This window comes from Lasioglossum baleicum, chromosome 4 (assembly GCF_051020765.1).
Source record: "Lasioglossum baleicum chromosome 4, iyLasBale1, whole genome shotgun sequence".
In the NCBI taxonomy this organism is placed as follows: Eukaryota; Metazoa; Arthropoda; class Insecta; order Hymenoptera; family Halictidae; genus Lasioglossum; species Lasioglossum baleicum.
In genome coordinates this window covers 15,243,974-15,267,255 of record NC_134932.1, presented here as the reverse complement: position 1 = coordinate 15,267,255, position 23,282 = coordinate 15,243,974, and the positions used below count along the sequence as shown (strand labels likewise).

The 23,282-nt window shown below is 35.2% G+C and overlaps 3 protein-coding genes across 3 annotated transcripts in view; 2 read left to right on the top strand and 1 right to left on the bottom strand.

Annotated features, from left to right (window-relative positions):
* Cpsf73 (cleavage and polyadenylation specificity factor 73) overlaps positions 1-22,678 on the bottom strand; it is a 142,439-nt gene extending 119,761 nt beyond the window's left edge. The window contains exon 1 of the mRNA XM_076421985.1: positions 1,182-22,678. Within this exon, the coding sequence (XP_076278100.1) occupies positions 19,927-21,987 (2,061 nt within the window). The 5' untranslated portion in view covers positions 21,988-22,678 and the 3' untranslated portion in view covers positions 1,182-19,926. The remainder of the gene's footprint in view (positions 1-1,181) is intronic.
* Positions 5,617-6,221, top strand: LOC143208009 (uncharacterized). The gene has a single exon (XM_076422015.1). The coding sequence runs from the start codon at positions 5,699-5,701 to the stop codon at positions 6,101-6,103; it is 405 nt and encodes a 134-aa protein (XP_076278130.1). The 5' UTR covers positions 5,617-5,698; the 3' UTR covers positions 6,104-6,221.
* Dnapol-theta (DNA polymerase theta) lies at positions 9,253-19,277 on the top strand. The gene is made up of 21 exons (XM_076421981.1): positions 9,253-10,432; positions 10,506-10,736; positions 10,812-11,065; positions 11,432-11,564; positions 11,635-11,836; positions 11,924-12,119; positions 12,218-12,387; positions 12,862-13,129; positions 13,213-13,543; positions 13,629-13,770; positions 13,850-14,093; positions 14,457-14,598; positions 14,679-16,644; positions 16,710-16,918; positions 17,016-17,217; positions 17,314-17,495; positions 17,571-17,690; positions 17,792-18,127; positions 18,200-18,464; positions 18,780-19,006; positions 19,140-19,277. The coding sequence occupies exons 1-21, from the start codon at positions 9,758-9,760 to the stop codon at positions 19,275-19,277; spliced, it is 6,633 nt and encodes a 2,210-aa protein (XP_076278096.1). The 5' UTR covers positions 9,253-9,757.
* Positions 22,679-23,282: the final 604 nt, after the last annotated feature.

The window sequence follows — 23,282 nt, the reverse complement described above, 5'->3', positions numbered from 1 at the left end:
CACTATACTTGCCAGACATAGCGTTAGCAGACTTATTGTCAGCATCACGTGATTATTTCTTGTTGCGAAAGCTCAGAATATCTATGAAAGGATCAAAAAGTGTTTTCATATTTCAGAATGGAACTACAGAATGGAATTACAGAATGGAACAAAATAACGTGGTGCATTATGACACCATCTGCTATAAAGCAACCGTTAAATTACCGGTTTCATGTCTTTTTACGTTATAATTATTGAAATTGCAAAATAAATTTCTTCATTCACGGCGCACGTACTGTCATAAAAATTGCAACAATCTAGATAAATCCAGTCTTGTATTTTTTATAAAACGTTAGTGTCAATGCAGTCAAGTAATTTATTAGTTAATCAAATAAATCGTTATATCATTGCAGGAAAAATATGTTTCGACCAAAATAAGACATTTTTCACACAATATCGCTTGCATGTTGATACTTTTAGCTATGTTTGCGACATCAAAATTCCACATGAAAATTAATGCAAGGAATTAAATAAACTTTGTAACTTACAAGTAGTATTATATCAAAGCACAGTAAAAGGTATACGAACGACAAAATAGGTAGTATTACCCCTGGTAGAAAATATTCTAGCAAAATCGTGAATACGATTGTTGAACGAATTATTTATGCATACATTAAATATTAATAATAGTACATTACATATTATTAGACAGATATGGCATGATAATTTATAGAAATATTAATAGAACGTTGGATTATTTTGATTTTTATCTATCCCTATGAGAAAATTATAGAGATATTTAAATATTGTAGCATAACAAAGCAATAGAACACGTTTTAATATTTCTAACGGTGATTAAACATGGAAGTGATTAAACCCGTCTTCAAAGCAGTGTCCAGTTTGTTTATTCTATACGGAGTTCTGTACATTACGGACTAATCGCCGTTAGATAATGTGTTAACAATGGCATCACAGCCGTCTTATAGAAATGGCACTGAGAAAATGAAATAACGATTCGCGAATACAAATTTCAACAAACATGCAGAACTATTCGCTTTCGTCGTAAATGAATAAAATCCGCAGTCTGGTAATGACAATAATAACTTGATTTGTTTGATCGAGTAATTGTTGCCAGGGGGTGTGAGTGAGGGGTATTCAAAGATAAACGATGAAGTGTATACGACAGAGATCTCGTTGCTCACCGATTTCATGTGGAAGCTCCCTTTAATCCACCAAGCACCACTTGACGGGAAGCTTAACGGGATTTGCTGCGGGCTGATACCACAAGGTTTCCTATGAAAGCCGCACTCGCGGGTCGAGAAATCGTGTCGGTTTCCACGTGGAACAAAAAGGAACGAGCGAATTTTACGATACACCTGTCCGCGGATGATAAACGTCACGCGCGTGGTTCCGCAGTTTCACGATTCCACAAAACACTCGGCGATGATCCCGATTTCACCGAATAGGGCACTTCCCTTCACGATTCGAGAAACACCGAGGGGACCCGGAGATCTCGACCGGGAATCACCGAGAAAGAGACGAGCCTCGTCCTCAATGTCATCCACGCTCGACACGTGGTGTTTATCGAGTTCACGAAAAACCGTCACTCGGCCCGCAACGCGGTTCATTCTTTTCCACCGTTACGTAACACCTGAATTCTTTCCACAAGCTGAAAGGCAGGCTCCTTGCCCGTGGAACACGTGATATCCGGATGGTTCCAACGGATCGCGGAACAAAACCGATCGGTAGGTCGCCTAATTCGTTGGTGTCAACGTTTGTCCGTCGAAACAACAGTCCCTTCTTCGTTTATCGATGTTACCGTTCGTAATATTCCGAGGAAGTAATTAACGGGACTGGTCGATGATCCCTCCCGTAGGCTAGAGATCTATGCGTCACGCAAGTGCGAACACGTGGTCGATCTCCCGCGCGACCGACGCTTTGGCACTAGCCCATCGAAGAAGTAATCGAAAGAATTGATGATTCGGTACCGATAACATTAATCGTCATCGATTGATAAGAAGAAGAAGATGCAATTAAACCGGGATGTTGAGTCGCGGATATCCGCAGCATCGTTCCCGGTGTGGCAACCGAATGGGAAGCACGCAAGATGGATGCAATTTCCTTAGTCACCCCACGCGCTCCGTCAGCACGTATCAAACGATATGCGGCCGATTATAGAAGAATTTGTAGCTGTAATCGGCCGAGGTAATTACGTATACGTACACGGCGCAGCAAGAAATGAGACAGGGACGATGGTGGCGTGTTCGATCGGGGGATCCGGATGATCGAAGAAATTCCCCGGATCGGATCGGATCGGAACGGATCAACACGGCGCGCTACGCGCGGCAGCATGAAAGTGCCACCAACCACGCCGTCAGTTCGAAGCACACCGGAAAGAAAGGGAGAAAGGTGGAAAGAAAGAGATGGGTAGCGGGATGCGTGCAATACGCTCCGCGAACGAAAGAAGAAAGAAAGAAGGAAAGAATTGCAACAGACGGAGCGTGAGATCGCGCAAAAGGTCCGCGCACGACTATCGACGCCAAGTGACGGGTGATTAGAATAAGGTCTTATCAGCGTGAGCGTGCACGAGATACTGAACCACGGCACGGGGTATCCAGTGCCGGGGCCCCCCTTTTACCGTGCAGAAGAGTGGAGGGACAGACAGGTGCTCCAGCTTCTGTCTGTCTGACTGCCTGTCTGCTCGCTTGTCCGCCCGCTTGTCCAACGCGATTGCTCCAACGGTTAGGCTCCGTTCACACTTCTCCTCGATGACGAATGGGCTTCAGCGATGTCTTTGAACATCGAATTACACTCGGGGATGAAAAGACAGCAATTCCGTATTCAGAACGGAACACCCTCTTGCTTTTTGTAGCTCTGCAAGCAAAAGCAAACCATCTTTAGGCGATACTAACGCAGCCAAACATGCTGTCCCGAAAGCAGTAGCCATCCATCTATGATCTTCTTCAGTTTTTTGTAATCTAGAAGACGGTACAATTTTGTAGAAAATATAAACATTTTAGCTACTGCGAATACTTATAGTAATACAAATTAAAATACCTACAATAAGAATTCATTATCTATTAAAAAAAATTGAATTGCCTCATTTGAAGGATTCTCTGTGCTATGTTCATTGCACAAATGTATTAAAGTACTTTTAATGTACCGTTCAAGATCTAATTGAGTGTATACAACTTCGCTAGCTATAGCTTCTAAAAGAGCTCGAATTAAAGGTCCTGGGTCTTCAAGACATGACACAATTGGTACCAAAGCAGCCGATAATAGTGATAGTGATTCAGCTACCTTTCGTTCATTTGGTTTACACACGAGTATGCTTTCTCCTATATTGCAAAACGATAACATTAACCCCTTGCCTTGCAATATCGTGTCAGTCAGACTCGTGATGAAGATTTTGAACAAAGGCTAATAAATATATGCATGTTATTAATTTCCTTTAAACTGAGATGAAATTCTATTTTGGTTTTGTTAATGCATAGTCCTTTCTTAGGAAATTACGAACTACAAAGAAAGTTCTAATTACTGAAACCGTAAAATTAATCGTAGGGCAAGGGATTAAATAATGTACTCTTACATGGTCAAATGTAATACGATTTAACCCTTCCGACCCTACGGAGGTACGCCGCGCCGCGCCGTCTGTCCCCTCACACAGTCGACGACGCACTGTTTTCGCGAATTGATTTCATATCTTTATATGTATTTATAATTAAAATAAAGATTTATGAATAAATATCAAAAAATGATTGTGAGTAAGATATTAAATAATACCATTAATAATAATAATACCTTTTTTTATTCAGTATAGGTATCGTAGAATCATAAAAAGACGAAAATTCATCACGTCGCATCAGAACAGTTATGGAGATAATGCTGTAGTAAAAAAAAAACACTAAAATGAAGATGATGATCTTTTAAACGAATCACGCGAACGATCAACAAACTCAATTCCTACCGTAATAAAATCTACAGTCTCTGGTTATCGAATTAGGACTACTCCAAATTTTCAGCATTTTTCATGTTTCCCGTAAAATTAAAATGCCTGTTGAAATTGGAAGGATATAGTTTATTAACTAATAACGCAATACACTACTACATTGCTTTATCATATGCTTTATATCTTCGTTATTTTCCGAATTGTAAGTGTTTTCAACTCACAATCAGACAATGTCGTGATTGGAGAGTCGTAAACAAGTCTTTTGAGTAGGCTCCAGACATTTTCTATGCCATTCAAGTCGGGAGCATTGCCTGGCCATGGAAGCACAGGGATGTTTTTCACTGTGACGGATTTGGCTTTGTGACATGGTGCTCCATCGTGCATATACAGGGTGACAAGAAATAACGGAGTTAATCATTTCATATTATAATTCTGTCAAATTGACGAATTTTGAAAAACCAAATAACAACAACCATGGACCTTTAGTATTCATATATTTAAGAAGTTTTAAAATGACCACCCTTTGCGCCGATACAGAGGCTCAAACGTGTCTTGAAATTTTCGACAATGTGCCACAGCTCTTCTGGCGTCATTCGGTCCCACTCCCGGTACAGAGATTTTTTCAATGACTCCAAATTTTTATGGGGCCGAATAGGCCCTGGCCTCCAAAATCGACCACACGCTGTAGTCCATCGGGTTGAGATTCGGTAAATACGGCGGCCATTCCACAGATGTGGTGAAACCTGTAAAATGGGCTTTGCACCACTCCTGAGTCGTTTTCGCCCTGTGGGCCGGCGCGGAATCCTGCTGTAACGTCCATTCCGGATCGCCGAGGTGCTGTTGGGCCCACAGAAGTACGACGGCTTCGAGAATGACCCGTCGATACACTTCTTGGTTGATGTTGACCCCTTGATCCACGAAAACCGTAGCAAATCCCATTTTCCAGGTTTCATCACATCTGCGGAATGGCTGCCGTACTCACCGGATCTCAACTCTACGAACTTCAGCTTTTAATCGATTTTGGAGGCAAGGGCCTGTGCGCAGCCCTATAAGTTTCGAGTCGCTGAAAAAATCTCTGCACTGGGTGTGGGACCGAATGACGCCAGAAGAGCTGCGGCCCATAGCCGAAAATTTCAAAACACGTTTGAGCCTCTGAATCGGCTCAAAGGGTGGCCACTTCGAAATTTCTTAAATATATGAATACTAAAGGTCTATGTTATGGTTGTTATCATTTGGTTTTTAAAAATTCGTCGATTTGACAGAATTATAATAAGAAATGCTTAACTCCGTTATTTCTTATCACCCTGTATGTATATTAGGATCTCAGTGATCCTAAAGACGTGTAAAACGGAAGGAGTTTACGATGTAACCATATTGTATGATTATAACCATAAAAGTGAAATTTCTGTTCGTGGTCCTAATTCAATGACCAAGGACTGTATATTATGATGAAAAGGTGGTGAGGTAGTAGTGGGTGAGTAGTTCCGGTCAAAGAGACTCCAAGACGAGAGACGCGGAACGACACGAGACGAGACGAGTGGCCTACGAGTTACAAGAATACATATGCACGAATACACATGTTATACATTCATATTTCACAATCAAATGATAAGAATTTTGAAAAATTTTACAGGGTGACCAAGGTACCCTATTTTATCGAGAATTTTCCTTTACTGATGCTAAATTCGCTGCGCACGCGCGAGGAAACTTGGCCAATATCTCAGCACTGCTGTCAAGTCGTATAATAAATTCAATTCGACTGAGAAAAATATGGTAAGACGTAAATCTGGACCGAGATCAAGTGGTAGTCCACGTGCACCTCGTGAAAGGTCCAGGACGAATGTTTTGACAAGAAGAGAACTGACGGTACGCAGGCACAGACACGTTTTGAAAGAGATCCGGCATTTACGAAGATCTGTGAATTTGCTAATACCGAAAGCTGCCTTCAGACGGGTTGTGCGAGAGATTATTTTCTACCTATTTCCTAACCTCGGTAATTTGAGAATACAATTATCTGCACTGGAAGCACTGCAGGAGGCAGTTGAAGCGTACCTGGTGCAATTCTTTGAGGACTGCGCGGTGCTATCGATGCATGCTAAGCGTGTCACTCTTCAGTATCAAGACGTATGGATACTGCGAAGACTCAGAGGGAGAGATGACGTTGGGAATAAATGATATAGCTGAATTGTTCACTTTCCAAAGTAGTGTGTACTATTAAATCCTCTTTACGTATAACGTAACGTTAAATATTGGGCTGGCAAGAAAGTAATTTCGGTATTTTAAGGTGAAATGAAACCAACTTTTGTTATTCAATATGTTGCTGTCGCAGCTTTATGAAAATAGCCAATAACTTTACTAAGCTACCAGAAAGATGGCAAAAGATCATCGAACAAAATGGAAAATATTTGATCGATTAAAGTTCATTGCTTAAAGAAATTTTTATTTCACCTTAAAATACCGAAATTAGTTTCTTGCCAACCCAATGAAAACCTTTTATTGTACTAGAGTAAACAATGGAGTTTTCGGATTGCGCGATTTTAGAGTTCAAAAAGACTTGCTGTACGTGAAACAAAATTGATTGATAAATAACATTTTTCCTTGCGCATATTCTTTGACTAACATCTACGTTTCAATCGTCAAATCGATACGTACGCATTAATTTCTAATTTTGATCGCGGTTTCATTAGCAGAAAAAGAGAAGTCACTTATCACTTTATGTATCACTTTATTTATCGTTTTCAGTCTTTATTTTCTATCTTTATTGGTGGACTTTTGCGACCAGATTTGAAATCAGCGTGTATATTAATTTGCAGTAATTCTGCAAGTTTAACAGAGATTTTCAAAGTTAAAAAACGTTCATACCATAACCTCTCTGTTTTTCCATATTCTGAAATATTTCAGCTTTGATTAAAAAAAATTCATCGCTCTATCTCATTTCTATCGAAAGTTCTTTGATTTTGACACAAAATTCATCGGTTTACCCCACTGCGCGCCGCTGGAGCCAGTGCTCGCACTCTTGATAAGCAATGTCAGAAAAATATTTCTCGACATTACGCCCAACGTGATTATACCTATTACCATGCCAGCTTTCTGCTTATTAAATATAAACGAGTGGCAGTTATAACTTGATCGAGCGTCTATTCCATGATTGCCTGTCTGTTACTCTCCCATGGAGCCGCAGCGTGTCAAGGAATTGGCGGAGAACTCAGTTATGCGGAAGATGCGAGGCATAAACCGTTTAAGATATACAGGATCAAATCGTAAATGTTAATTTTGATAAATGCACGATTGATTAACGTGTTCTTCAGATGCCGGATCCATAATTTAATATTCAAATACTCCCGTATTTTCTGATAGAGAATGTGTCGCGTATGAAGGATGAACGTGCATGTTATTTCCATACTTCTACTCGAGTGTGAAATTGAAGTCGCCTGGAAACGATTCCCTCATCGTGATCATCTATAAACATTTTTCAGTAACGGAGATCAGGTCCGCGGATAGTGAATATTATTTTTAATCTGTTGTAGAGAATGTCTTACTCGCGCTAGATGAATGTCAAAACAATTTATTTTAACGGAAGGTCTTAGCTAGAATGACGAGATCACTTTTTATGCTACAATAACCCCTAACTAGTTGTTCAAGCTTCCGACCTGGCGTCGATTAAAAACGTCCCTACTGTTAATCTGCGAAATCTCAACCTTTTGCATTTATGATACTTCTTGAGCAAGTGTATTCCATTACTGCCTTCGAAGTCTATAAAACTGGCCGGAATCAAAACTCAAAAAGTTTTCAACCAATCGACATGAAATTTTGTGCAGAGGTTCAAAATAACATAACTCAGGGAACATCGTAGGGGTTTTTTTATTGACTCATGCACGACAGAGACGAAACGCGACGGAAGTGTGGGGAATGGCGTTGTAGAAGGGGAAGGTGCAGTGGGGAGGTGACTCTGGGCATAAAAACAGTACAGTAAAATAATATTGCAATTTATAAAACGTAAAATGAAACGATTCGTAAGACGTTTTTAACCCCTTGCCGTGTTTTAACAAGTAAATATGAATTTTACGCCTTTCCATTTAAATGAAATAAAATTTGATTCGTTTGTAATCAATATTTAAGCATTAAAATAAATGTAGCCATACAAAAAATATACATTATCTTTTCTCTTCTACGACATTTTTGGGGATAAAGACATTTTAATCGCTTTAACTGTAAATTTGAAAATGATACGGCGAGTGTTCTAAATATTTAAAACATTGAATCTGGAGTGTTCTATGGCTGAGCATATACGATAGCTCTGAAAAGAGTAGATTGAAAGTGATGTGCTGCAGTCTTTCGACTGCAAAAGGAACATTCGTTTGACGGTCCTTTTATACTTATTTACGGACGAAGGAAAATTCGGGAAATTTTTTAATTCTTCCAAGTTTTTTGGTTTTCTAACGTCTTAAGCTGCATCTTAGGTAAGCTGCGTCTTAGGTAACACCCCTTACGCATCTAAAACGTTTTTTCTCGTGAGTATTCTTCGAGTCTTAGAGCTCCTTTTTTAGTCCCCCTGTGTATTTCTCACGCCTTCAAACTCCCTTGACAATCGCTGATCTCGCACAACCCTCGTATCTGCTTTAATCTAATCTGCTTTCTTTATTTTTTCACAACTCCTCTTTTTTCACACTTGTCGGACCGTCACAAAAAAAGTTGCGCTGTTTTGATCGTCGTCGAATCTTTTCAAACCTGAATTTCCTTCCCACAATTAAAGGGCTGTCTTTTAGGGACAGATTTTTCTTATCGTATTTGTTAAAAGTATAGAACTTTAAAAATACTTTCCCAAAATTGTATGCTTCAATTCATTGAAATACCAAAGTTACGACGATTCCAGGAGAACGATGCTTCGGAGTAGCGTTGCCATTAAACGCGGTTTTCTCGAAACGTGTTTTTCAAAAACTACATAGCCGATTGCTCTGAAATTTTGTCAAGCTGTTCCATGTACTATACAGGGTGAGTCTCGTAACGTGACGATCTCAAATAACTCGTAAGTTATTTATTGTACAAAAAGAAATTTTCAAACAAATGTTGCATGGTTCCTAGGGAGACATACAGTGCTTCAATCTGATTTATGTTACTCCGATTTTTTGAATTTATCAAGATATGAAGGTCACCTTCAGTTTTTTAAATAACCTTTTTATGTTCAGTACAAGAAATTTGTAACATTATTTCATGTAGATACATACATATTTCTTTATATTACTTTTAATACTGCTTGATTGCTGACTGTCAGAAAAGCAGTTAGGCAGATAAGTATATATGTATATAGCTATAGCAGTGACGCAGACGCAGGTGACGCTACCACCAGCTGTTGAATGCGTCTATGGACGCGTTTCAAACTTTGTTTCGTTCATAATGTTTTAGTTTTAAGTAAATATTTCTGAATCTACGAGAAGGAACAATTATGATATAAATGAACGCATATACTTGCCTCCTGATTCTCAGTTTTGCATTATGTAAATTGTATAATATAAACAATCAAGTTAACCTATAAAAAATGAAATTCGTGGTGTTAACTCCAATAATTGTATATAAATGAAATTGTCATTTTCTATTGAAAACTGATTTTTATTACATTACTTGCAAGTGTAGAATTTATACAATTTATTAAATAAAATGATCAAAGATAAAAAATTGTATAAGATATTTATTGTTTTAAACTGTATACATATGATCAATTTATAAAAAGGTGAAGCTTAATCAAATGAACAATGAATTACACAAATCGATTGTAATTTATTGAAATATTATCATTTTGTAATGCTGTTCGAATAGATTAAAATTATCAACATGCATTCGCTTAATAAAATGCCATCCTTTGGGGATGATACTTTACAAGCCTGTGTTCAGGCTGAAGTTAAAAATATGAATATTGTTTATAATGAAAGCAATATGGAAAAATATTTCAAAGATAATACATTTCTTTCTAAAGAAATAAATAAATCAAATGATGTCGTAGCAATTCATTCTAAACAGAACAATATATTGAACACTTTAATTAATTTGAAGACTAGTATAAATCAAGATCATCCAAGTCTCAATAAATTACAACAGGATGTAGGAAAAATTTCACAAAGTAGTAGTAAAATTGGTGCATCGAATAAGCTTGAGATCAAAAGCACTACTTTATTTAAAAAGAAATATAACTTATGTACAGTGAACAAAGAAAATATCAATATTAATAACACAAAATGTGAAGTTTCGCTGAATTCGAATACAACAGATCTATTATTAAAACAATCTGAAAAGTCTACATTAGCAGACACACATAATAACGACAATAGCAGAAAATATGACGTTGCAAACAATATAACGGAAAATGCGACGAACTCAAACTTGTCGAAAAGCGATATTATAAAAAGTGGCATGGAAAATTCAACAGAAATACATCCTTCTATTTCCACTATCGGTACTCAAGATCGATACAAATTAGCATCTTGGGGACTACCCCCGAATATTCTTCAGGTAATATATATGCTTTACTTAAAAAACATATAACTATTACTTGTAATGTGAAAAGAAAAATTGCATTTTCTAGAAATATGAAGCACGAGGGGTAAAAGAAATGTTCAAGTGGCAATTGGAATGTTTAACAAACCATAAAGTTATGGAAGAGAAACGTAATCTTGTATACTCTGCGCCAACATCTGCAGGAAAAACATTAGTAGCAGAGATTCTTATGATAAAAACTGTTCTAGAAAGAAGAAAGAAAGTAATTTTTATTTTGCCCTTTGTATCTGTTGTCCGAGAGAAAATGTACTACTTTCAAGTAAGATCTTCTGTTTACTTTAACACTTCAATTTAAAGTCTTGTGCGTTTCTAATCAATAAATTAAACTTGACAGGATCTATTGTCTGACAGTGGTGTTAGAGTTGAGGGATTTATGGGAGGTGTAGCTCCTCCTGGAGGATTTGCAGCTACACAAATTGCAATTGCAACTATTGAAAAAGCAAATTCTCTAGTAAATCGTTTAATGGAAGAAAATGAATTAATAAATTTAGGAGCCGTAGTAATTGATGAATTACACCTTGTTGGAGACCCGAATCGAGGATACCTTCTGGAATTACTTCTAACAAAATTAAAATATATGACTCTTAGGTAATTAAAATCAACAAATTCTTCTTTACTAATTATCTAATTTAATAAGCACATCATTCTTGCCATTGCCAGATTAAGCCTCTAGCGGGTCCTAGACAAAATTGAAGCTCCAACAAGTTGCTTCTAAATAAATCTTAAATAACAAGAAGTGTACAGTGAAAAATATATATATTCATTTAATTTCGATATAAATTTGTTGTTTATTGTTTTATGTACTGAAGCTGGACCCTAGACATTTGAATTATTTGTCTATTGGTTAATCTGGCACTGATTCTTACAGAATAAATAAACAATTATATTATCAACGCGTGACGATGATGATAATAAATTGTTGTTGGTATACATTCTTGTTTTGTTCTGTTACAGAGATGAAAATGTTAATATACAATTGATTGGTATGTCTGCAACACTTCCAAATTTGTCACTCTTAGCAGAGTGGTTAGATGCAGAACTGTATAAGACAGACTTTAGACCCATACCTTTAAATGAACAGTGCAAGGTACTTTGTAATGAAAGTAAACAAAAAGCTTATGTCAGTTAAAATTAATGTAAATATTTTAACGTTTTAGATTGATAAAAACGTTTATGATAATAAATTGTGCCTCGTTAGAACTTTAATACCAATGCCAGAGATTACTTCAGATACAGATGATATTCTTCACTTATGCATTGAAACAATATCAGATGGTCACAGCGTGCTGATCTTTTGTTCAACCAAAAATTGGTGTGAAAAGTTAGCTGAGCAGATAGCAGCTGCATTTTTCAAATTAGGTTTGTTATCAACAGTTAACGACAGTGTCATGTCTATTAGTTTATAGGAACCATTATTTAAAAACTAATATACATTCTATTTTTTAGGTCGAGAAAATACACCGCTTGGTGCAATTCTAAGGCACCAATTAAATCCTACATTAATCTCTGAAACATTAGAGCAATTAAAGCGTAGCCCAACAGGTTTGGACAATGTACTGAAACACACAGTTTCCTTTGGAATTGCTTTTCATCATGCTGGTCTTACTATGGATGAACGTGATATTATAGAAGGATCTTTCAGGTAACTATTTTACTTATTTATAGTCATTCTACGCAAAATGGGACACATTTCGGAGTACTGATTCAGATTTTGTTATAATCTATTACTAATCATTTCAGATCAGGATCTTTAAGAGTGCTTGTAGCAACGTCAACCTTAAGTAGTGGTGTAAATTTACCAGCTCGAAGAGTAATTGTTAGGTCTCCAATGTTTGGTAGTAGATTATTGGATAGTCTTACCTATAGACAGATGATAGGTCGAGCAGGCAGAATGGGGAAAGATACAGCAGGTATGGTTAAAGGGGTAGACTCGTTTTTCCAGGAATGCAAGGGTGCGGGTTGCGCCTTCTTATTTCTCGATTATGCAAAATGGGGTTTTTCAGTAGTCAAAAGAGCGCTAGATCAAACATCAATCTAGGCCGCGATCGCCCTAAAAAGTCCTATATTTACGTTTATGAGGCGTAATTTGCATTATTCGGAAATATACACTGCGCATGTAGCTATTTTCATAAAGCTGCCGAATAATGCAAATTACGGCTCGTAAACATAAAAATAGGACTTTTGAGGGCGATCGCGGCCTAGATTGATGTTTGTTCTAGCGCTCTTTTGACTACTGAAAAACCCCATCTTTGCATAATCGAGAAATGAGAAGGCGCAACCCGCACCCTTGCAATCATGGAAACGAGTCTACCCTCTTAAATCGTATTATTATACATTTGACCATGTAAGAGTACATTATTTAATGTTACCGTTTTGTAATATAGGAGAAAGCATACTCGTGTGTAAACCAAATGAACGAAAGGCAGCTGAATCACTATTATCGGCTGCTTTGGAACCAATTGTGTCGTGTCTTGAAGACCCAGGACCTTTAATTCGAGCTCTTTTAGAAGCTATAGCTAGCGAAGTTGTATATACTCCATTAGATCTTGAACTGTACATTAAATGTACTTTAATACATTTGTGCAATGAACATAGCACAAAGAAGCCTTCAAACGAGGCAATTCAATTTTTAATAGATAATGAATTCTTATTGTAGGTGTTTTAATCTGTATTACTATAAGTATTTGCAGTAACTCAAATGTTTATATTTATACAAAAATTGTACCATCTGCTAGATTACAAAAAACTGAAGAAGATCATAGATGGGTGGCTACTGCTTTCGGGAAAGCATGTTTGGCTGCGTCAATACCGCCCAAAGATGGTTTGTTTTTACTTGAAGAGCTACAAAAAGCAAGACGGTGTTTCGTTCTGGATACGGAATTGCATGTAGTGTATTTAGTTACACCTCTCAGTTCTGGAAGTCAAATTGGAAGAATCGATTGGATGACCTTCTTGGAATTGTGGAAATTGCTTTCCGAAAGTGAACGAAGAGTTGGCCAACTTGTTGGCGTAGAAGAACGCTTTCTAACATCAGCTGTTAAAGGCATCGTACGACCAGGAAAATTAGTAAATTATCCGTTAACTAATACATCAATCATTAAATTGTTCAAAATTGGTGGACTTACATTGTACTCTTACATTCTATTTTCAGCTCAGTATACACAAACGATTTTACACTGCGTTAGCTTTACACGATTTAGTACGCGAAGTTCCTCTTAACGTAGTTTGCAAGAAATATGGTTGTTGTCGAGGAGTTCTTCAAAGCTTACAACAATCGGCTGCTACTTTTGCTGGTAATATTTCCTGATCCTTAATTCGTTACAAGGAAAGTTAAAAGATACCAGTAATGTCACACTTCGAATCTCTGTCTAGGAATGGTCACACAATTTTGCAAACAACTGAGTTGGGACTGCATGGAATTATTGGTCTCCCAATTTCAAACACGTTTACAATTTGGCGTGTGCAGAGAATTGCTAGACTTGTTACGGCTTCCAATGTTGAATGGACTTCGTGCTAGAAGTCTTTACAAACAAGGAATTACAAGCGTAGCAGATTTAGCAGTTGCCAATGACCTTGACGTTGAACGTGCACTTTATAAAGCTCTGCCCTTCGAAAGGTATGGTACAAATAATGATGCAATACTTGACCTTTAATGATTTAATTGACCCTTCCGATCCAAAGGACGTACGGTACACGTCCTAACGATCTATCGTATGCGGACGAACGACGTACGGTGTACGTCCTAAGACAACATGATGAATTTTCGTCTTTTTATGAGTCTACGATACATATCTTAAATAAAAACAGTTAATATCTTATTCCATCATTTTTTGATTTTTATTTATAAATATAAAGATATGAAATCAATTCGCGAAAACAGTACGTCGTCGGCGGTGCGAGGAGACAGACGGCGTACCTCCGTCGGGTCGGAAGGGTTAATATTTTTAAATATTATCAATTCACCAAAATTGTATATTAGTGAAAAAGAACAAGATGGAGAGCATGAATCGGAAGCAGTAAAACGAAATAAAATGAGGACTGTATTTGTAACTGGAAAAGATGGTTTGACACCACATGAAGCTGCAGTAATGTTAGTGCATGAAGCCAGATTACTAGTTCAGGTATATAATTATTGTTATTAATATTAGTTAACTGCTCCTAAATTATTTAACAACGTTATAATATTTTTATTTAATTACAGAACGAATTAGGACTGCATGATATGTCATGGAAACAAAACGAACAGTCCATTACCACAAATGAATCTCACAGTGTAACTAATCCATGCATACAACAAAGTACATTTCAAAATGATAAACATACAATTCTACAAACTACAAATATTGACATTACTACAAGTAATAATTCAGAAATTGAAGTTCTAGCAAACATTAAACTTGAAGAAAAACATACTGATTCTGTTTATCAGTGTGAAGAATTGTTAAGTAATAAGTTGAATGAAGATGCAAAGTCCAATATTAATCCAAATGTAACAGAAAATGTTAAAGATACGAGATGTAATGTGGAGACCAATTTAGTTCAAGAAACAAACAATGATGACATAAAACTTACCGATCAATTATTGCAATTAGAAATTCCAGATTTTTCCGAATCACCAAATGGAAAATTTTCCTTTGATTTTTTCGAAGACAGTAGTCCAAAAATTGCATGTGATTCACAAAGGAAAAGGGATAGCGATTCTTTGATCAGTTGTAAGGAACCTAGAAAAAATAAAACTCATAATACTATTATTAATCATTCAATAAATAAACAAAGCTTACAAAATTCAAATAACGTACCATCAAGAAAAATAAAAATCTCGGATGAGATAAATATGAATAACATTATCCGAACATCCAATTTTGAAGATAACGCTAAACAAAGAGTTTCAAGAAGTCCTAGTCTATTCGGTGATAGTTTAAATCTTGATACGCAAATGTGTAACGTTCTCGAACAAAACATCATTGATTCTATACATTTCTCTGAATTTGAAGATTCTAGACTGTCCGAATTCAAACCAATAACAGAGGATAAAAGAGAAACAAATGTACAAGCTACTAAAAACATATGTACAGAAATACTAATTGAACAGGATGCAAATCTTACAAACGTAAACAAAAATTCAACGAATTTTATAATTTCGCAAACAAAACCAAACATAATTTCATGGAAAGATGATTCGTGGAACGAATCAAATAAATTACCGGAAAAGTTGAATAAAATTAATGAAAAAAATACTGCGGATAAATCGATCAAGTGTAATATAAAAAACATAGAAAATATAAACTTACAGCAGATTAAAGAATGTGCTGGTATAAACCATTCTACGCCAGAAATGAAAAAGAAATATAATGAGAAATGTTCAAACACTTCTGATAATTTGAAGAAGGTGTCACTGAAGCGTAAACTTAAAGATAATGTGGAGAAATCGCCTGTTACAAAAGTCATTCTGTTCAGCAAAAACCGGACATTATCGGCAGATTCAAACAAATCAGATTCAGACGATATCGTAGTCGCATCACAAAATACGCACACACCTACTACAAGTATTAAAATAAGAAGTAAATTGGATTCCGAAAAGAAAAAGCCAAACGCGCAAAAACTTTTCAATCCTCTATCGAGCAATGCTACAAAAAAATACTCTACTCCTGTTTCAAATGCAATAGAAATTGAAAAACATAATATTAAACCATCATTGAACAATGTATTAATTTATAAAGATTGTAGCACCGATAGTGTAATTTCAAATTCAGATGAGGATACCCCAATGAAATCTGGGAAGGTCTTACAGAAATCCAAAATTGGCATAAAAAGAACGCAAAAAATGGTTGAAACATGTCCCAAACCTAAAGTTGTAAGTAATATGAACGAGAAAATTCATTGGAATACGTTAAATATTATAAAAGTTGGAAGTGATAGGGGGACATTTAATTTATTCAAACGCGAAGTAATGCAAAGAAGATACATTGGTTTGGCTTTAAATTGTGAATTGTATAACAACGATGCATATGCTATTGGCTCTAAAATTGTCAACTCAACCATTGCCGACAGAAAAAAAAGATCTAAAAAGCAAGAAAATTATGTTCATGAAAATAGGAAAGTGTGTGGTGCCGCTATTTCTTGGGAAAGTAATATTGCATATTATATCTCTTTTGGTAACGAACAGGGTATGTAACGTTATATCTGTATCAATTTTTCTTTCTGCATAATCACTGAAATAATCATTTTTCAGATCTAAAAGTCCCAGGCAAGGAGCAAATGAAGCTATTAAAAGAGATACTTACTAATACACATTTGTATATAAAATGCTTTGCAACTAAGGACACATTTAAAATCTTGTACGAGTGTTGCGGTATTGTTGCAAATTGCAAATTTTTGGACCCAAAAGTAGCAAGTTGGTTGCATGATAGCAATGTTGACGAAAAAAATTTCAATGAAATGGTAAAATATATGAATGCCCGTTAGAACTAATTTTGAATATTATCTTTTATAATGAGTACAGTATATATGTATTGAAAAATGTTTATCTCGTAAATAGGTAAAAGAATATTTTCCACAAGGATGTTTTATAGTAAAACGAGTAGATGCTTGTTCTGATACAGGACCCGGATTAAATATTAAAAGCTCGATACCTGGGGAATTTAGAGCATCTGCAGAAACTGTACTTACGTGGCATATATTAGATATTCTTCTAGATAAATTAGAACAAATAAGTCCAACGTTATTGTATACATTTAAAGGTAATCGTTACCATAGTTTATTGTTATTAATATGTAATTTTAATAAATTATTTCTCAAGCTTTCTTATACTAACGAAATATTAAATACCACTTTAGATATTGAAATGAAAACAGTAATTCTACTGGCTTGTATGGAGTTAACTGGTTTGGGTGTATCTTTAAAATCGTTACAAGATTTATCCTCTGCTATCCATCAAGAAATAATATCTTTAGAAGAACAATCGTATGTATTAGCAGGAAGAAAATTGAATTTCTTATCGTCTAAGGAAGTTGGAAAGGTTTGTTAATATTTGTACGCTTAAAATATATTCAATCTATTTAGAATATTTTGATATAATTGTTGAATTGTTTAGGTTTTAGGTCTGTATAAAGGGAAAAAAATGAGTGTTAATAAAGCTGTATTAGAGCAATCTGATCATCCTATAGCCAAGCTTGTTATATCATGGCGTAAATTAAGTGCAACCCAGTCGAAAGTATGTGTATAAAATACTTTGAAGAGATACAGCTATTCTCCTATAAAACATACTATAAAATTTTATGTACTAAATTAACTAAATTGTGTTTTGTACTACAGATTATTAATCCAATTTTAAATCTGGCTCAATCCAGCTCTCGAATTCATGGCAATTGTGTTACGAGCACATTGACTGGTCGAGTGTCAATGCATGAACCAAATTTACAAAATATTCCAAAGGACTTTAATTCCGTGGATAATAGCTTTGTGATAAGTGTCCGTATGGCATTCGTACCAGCTATAGGAAATATTATGTTGTCAGCAGATTACTGTCAACTTGAACTGAGAATATTGGCCCATTTCTCTAAAGATGTGACATTGTGCAACATTATGAGGAAGCCAGGGGATATTTTTAAAAATATTGCAGCAACCTGGAACCATGTATCCGAAGATCAAGTACGTGGGGGGAGGAAAAACAAAATATTATATTCACTATCTATTAGATATATTTTAACAAATTTTTAACAGGTCGATGATAAAATGCGTCAACATACGAAGCAACTATGTTATGGAATGATCTACGGTATGGGAGTGAGAACACTTGCAGAAAATTTATCTGTAGATGAAACTGATGCAAAAGAATTTTTGGAATCTTTCATGAACGCATACCCACGTATATCGAAATGGTTAAATAGTGTGCACGAAGAGGCACGTGCAAATGGATATGTAACGACTATTCTAGAAAGGCGAAGAATGCTTCCCGGTTTAACAAGTTCTAATCTAGCAGAAAAATGTAAAGTCCTTTCTTTAATAATAGCTAGACTGCGGATCTTTATGCAAAATAAACATTGTCTGCATCGATTGCAAGATATAGAAACCAAATCCCATGTTATTTCTTCCCTTAATGATTTTAATAGAGGGGGAATCATATATTGACATCTTCAATTTTTAAAATTTTCCAACAATTTTCAATTTCATCTACACAATTTTGCTATAAATGCATAAAGATCCGCAGTCTAATAATAGCATTAATTATTATCAATGAAAGATAGTTCTACTTTATAAATTGTGGTAATGGTTACTTTACTATCTATTAATAAATTCATAGCTCAAGCAGAACGTCAAGCAGTGAACACTAAAGTGCAAGGTTCAGCAGCAGACATTGCAAAAAAAGCAATGGTCAATATTGAAGAAAGAATGCGATTTGAATTTCCAACTTCAACAGCTATTATGCCTACTGTTAATCTTAAACGCAAATTGAGAAGTAGTAGCAAGGATCCACTACAAAGAGGTGGTTACTTGGTATTACAGATTCACGATGAACTACTATACGAGGTAAGCATTAAACAAAACTGTATTAACTTTGCAATACTTTGATTAAACAAGACACAAAATGATGATCAATCCGGACGGTTACAAATCTTATCTTATATTTTAGTCTACAGTTTCTCAAATTATTTCGTTTTAGGTGAACATAAACGATTTACAACAAGTTGCGACAATAATAAAAGAATCAATGGAACAAGTATGCCAACTTGCTGTACCGTTACCGATAAAACTCAAAGTTGGTCCAGCATGGGGAGATCTTACAGAGTACAATCTTTAGTATTTTACATTTATACGAATGCGTTTTTAAACATAACTTTCCCAATTAATCATGTTTTAGATATTTACTATTTATAATGTTATATTTATTGTATTATATTTATTGTAGTTATAGTTTAAGATAATGAATTTCATATTTTACTTGTATAAATAATGTATATTTATTTACTGTATTTTTACGGAATCGAACAGAATAATTTTATAAATATTACATGGAATTTGTATGTACAGATTAGCGAAGGCAGATATTGAATGTAACACAAAGTTTACAAGTGTTGTATGAAAAATATTTAATCCTTTGCACTTGGAACTATTTTAACTCGAAAATGAAAAATTTCTTCCGACCTTCATACAATACCTAAATCAGTGATTCATTATTTCATTATTTTGAATAATGTTGCAATTTTTAGTAGCGCCTCAGAGTTATCATTCAACTGCTAAGGGTTAAATACCAATGAATCTTTTATACTTTTATACATAAATTATACTATTGTATCTATAAAAATGTACAAATAATGTAATCTGTATCATATCAATCAGTTATAGAGTAAATGAAACGACTTAATTACTTAACATTGTGTACTTTTATAATTAGAGTAATCTTATAAACAAACGTGTTGCTTTACAAATAATTGAAAAAATACTATCTTTTAGATTGTATCACAAGGCGGGGCCAAAGATTGATGTAGTTTAGTTACTGCTGTTTGTACTATTTGTTGAAAAGTTTCGTCTTCCTTGCTAGTCACTTCTAAATTTAATAAATCTATATGTGCTTTTTTCCCATCGACCGTCACATAGAGTTTCTCTCCTTTAAAAATTTTGGGGACAGAATCTTCGCCGAACATTTCTTGTAACATTTCTATTAAACATTCCTTAAAATGCATTCTATCCATTTTCGTAGGAGCTGGTAGTACTTTTGGTGGCTGCTCCATCATTTCAGCTTGAAGTATTGCAGTCAAAACAGAATCTGCGTACATATCATTTACCGGTGTCGCAATCCACTCCATAGTAACAATTTTCCCATCTATCGTAACATCGATATTTTTAAAGACACGCAACTTTTTATCGTCGACCACTTCTAAATTTCCAGCGATTTGTATTAAAAGATGTTTCAGTACTGGTAACGATGCCGAAAAATATACGCTTTGTCTTTGAATAACTTGACTCATACTCATATCTGTATATTTGGACAAATCGCAAGGTGCTAACATATGATAATTGAAATTTCTTTTCACTAAAACTCCGGACAATGTTTGTCCTGTTTTTGGAGTTTCCATTGCCAATGTGCCCATTACTTTAGCAGTTTTCTCTCCTCTGAAGTATAATTCCACAGCTACAGTATTTCTAGGATTATGTATCTCCATTGTTGTATTAGGATCGTCTTCGTACTCTCTTTGTAAAGCAGCTTTTAATCTTCCCATTTCATTTTGTTCTCCATGTACCAGCACAACATGTGGCGGCTTTAATATGCGTATAAATTCCGAAGTCTGTTGATAGTCTGTGTGCGCAGAAAATGATATGTAATCGACAGACATTTTCAGTGGTAACTTCTGCCCAGACATGGTTGTGATTTCTTCTGGTTCCGATAAAATAGTTTTAGCCAGTGTTCCTTCAACGCAATAACCAGCTATTATAACTCCATTTTTGGCATCTGTACACCAAGATTCAAATAATTCTCTTGACAAGCCGCTTTGCATCATACCAGGAGAAGCCATTACTACGCATGGCCCAATGTCTTCAAAATGATCGATACCTTTTAAGTTAGAAATATGTTTGAACACAAAAGGATTGTTAATAGCTATTTGTCTCCTAATTTTGTCGTTCATTGCGTTCACGTAAGTTTGATAGACGGCCATACATTTTTTTGCTAATGAGGAGGCATAATATATGGGAATTTCATGAAGTTCGGGATGTTGGCTCCAATACTCATCCAGAATAAGCAATAGTTCTTGTGCTCTGCCCAATGCAAACACAGGTATTAAACATCTTCCTCCTCTATTGACAATTTCATGAACTAAATTTGTAAATCTTCCTTCACGATCCTCCCTTTTTTCATGTATATGCGTGCCATAAGTAGATTCAGTAATTAAGACGTCCGGATGAATATTAGGAATTTCAGCAGCCATTAAATGTCTGTCTTCTTGTCGACTAAAATCTCCAGTATATAAAATTTTAACACCTGCTATTTCTATCATAAACATAGCAGCGCCCAATACATGTCCAGCATTATACGCCCAAAATTTAATTCCGAACACATCCTTCTCTTCATGGAAATTAATCGTTTCTATCTTATCCATACTGGTCTCTAGATCAGATTCCGTATACAACATCTGTTCCGTAGCAATATTGCTAACTTTAATATAATCAGACAACAGCCAACGATAAATAGCTTTGGTGGCATGTGTCATGAAGCATCGTCCTTTAAAACTTGTCTTTTGCAAGAACCATGGCAATGCTCCGCAGTGGTCCAAATGAAAGTGAGAAATTAATAGCAAATCAATTTCGTCTGCTTCTACTAAATCTACGAATGGTAACGCATCCATTCCAGACAATCCAGGATGGATACCGCAATCCAACATTATCTTTTTGCCTTTGAATTCCAGCATAATACATGACCTTCCTACTTCTTGCCCTGCACCTAGCGGTCTAATCGACAACAAGTCACTTTCTTCTGCTGGTACCTGAGTGTCAGGTTTTCTTTTGACAGACATTTTTTCAGATCAATTATTAATTATATTGAAATCAAATTATAATTATCATCTCATTATACGTGTATATGGATTATGCTTTTCACTCTTGCAATCTCATTTATATGTGTTTATAATATAAACTTTATATGTTTGCAAGGTTATGTACAACGGAACGCGTATCTTTCCTGTTGTTTCTGTATATATTTTACGAACATATCTAAACGTTATGTTAGATATAATATCTGTTGTAATGAAAACGTATTAACTGGATAAATCTTTTGCTTTCCACGTTGTGTAAATAAGAGAGTGTCACATTAATAGTCTCCTTTAGAACAAGTAAACACAACTTCCGAACGTAACCTCCTCTGTTAGGTTCTTATTTATGTACGCGTACAGAAAGCACGATACACAGCCACAGCCCTCAATATTTTCATTTTCCCATGGTTCTGTTTTATGCTGCGTACTCAATAGTATTTTAGGTACTCACTACTCACGGATAAATATCTTTCGTATTAAATGGATGACATATTTTTATATGCAACATGTATTTACTTGCGTACATTCATGTCATAAATACATAACACATTCTGATATGAAAAATATGTGTGAAAATACCACATCTACATATATAAATCGTAAAAATTTAAATATTTTTTATTTCAAATATAATAGAGATGTATTGAAGTCAACAATAAAAAAAACTTCTTATTTACATATCCAGCAACATTATAGTGTTATTTACATACATATCTTTCCATTTAAAACTCAAAAAAAGCTTAGAATGCAAAGAAAAAAATTCTCACATATATATACTAGCACAAATTTGTTATTATAACAATCAAATTTGAAAATTCAAACAATAATAAAAAACAATATAGAAGAAGTACAATAACAATAGCAATCGGTCAGGGTGAACATATAGGACATAGGAGTCATTAGGACATTTGATTTGAAGTGTGAGACTAATGTAATGTGAAGAATTATTGGAATCAAAGGGTGTCAACAACAAACAACTTTTTATTACAATGTATAGCCAATCGAAAACTAATCAACTTTTGTTTATAATATTTTTTTGTAAGATTATCGCAAGTACTTGAAAAATCGTGAAAAGTGTATTACGTACGTAACATCCCACGTGGGGCACCCTTTATATTTATGTACAGATTTTTGGAAGAATTTATACCTGTGGTTTTAAGGAAAAACGTCACATATCACAATTTCAAAAAAATTGAGTTTATGTATTATATAGTTTATACGATTTAGGTATTTACCAGAAAGAAGTCATGAAAACAAATTCGAAAGGATAAAAAAAATGT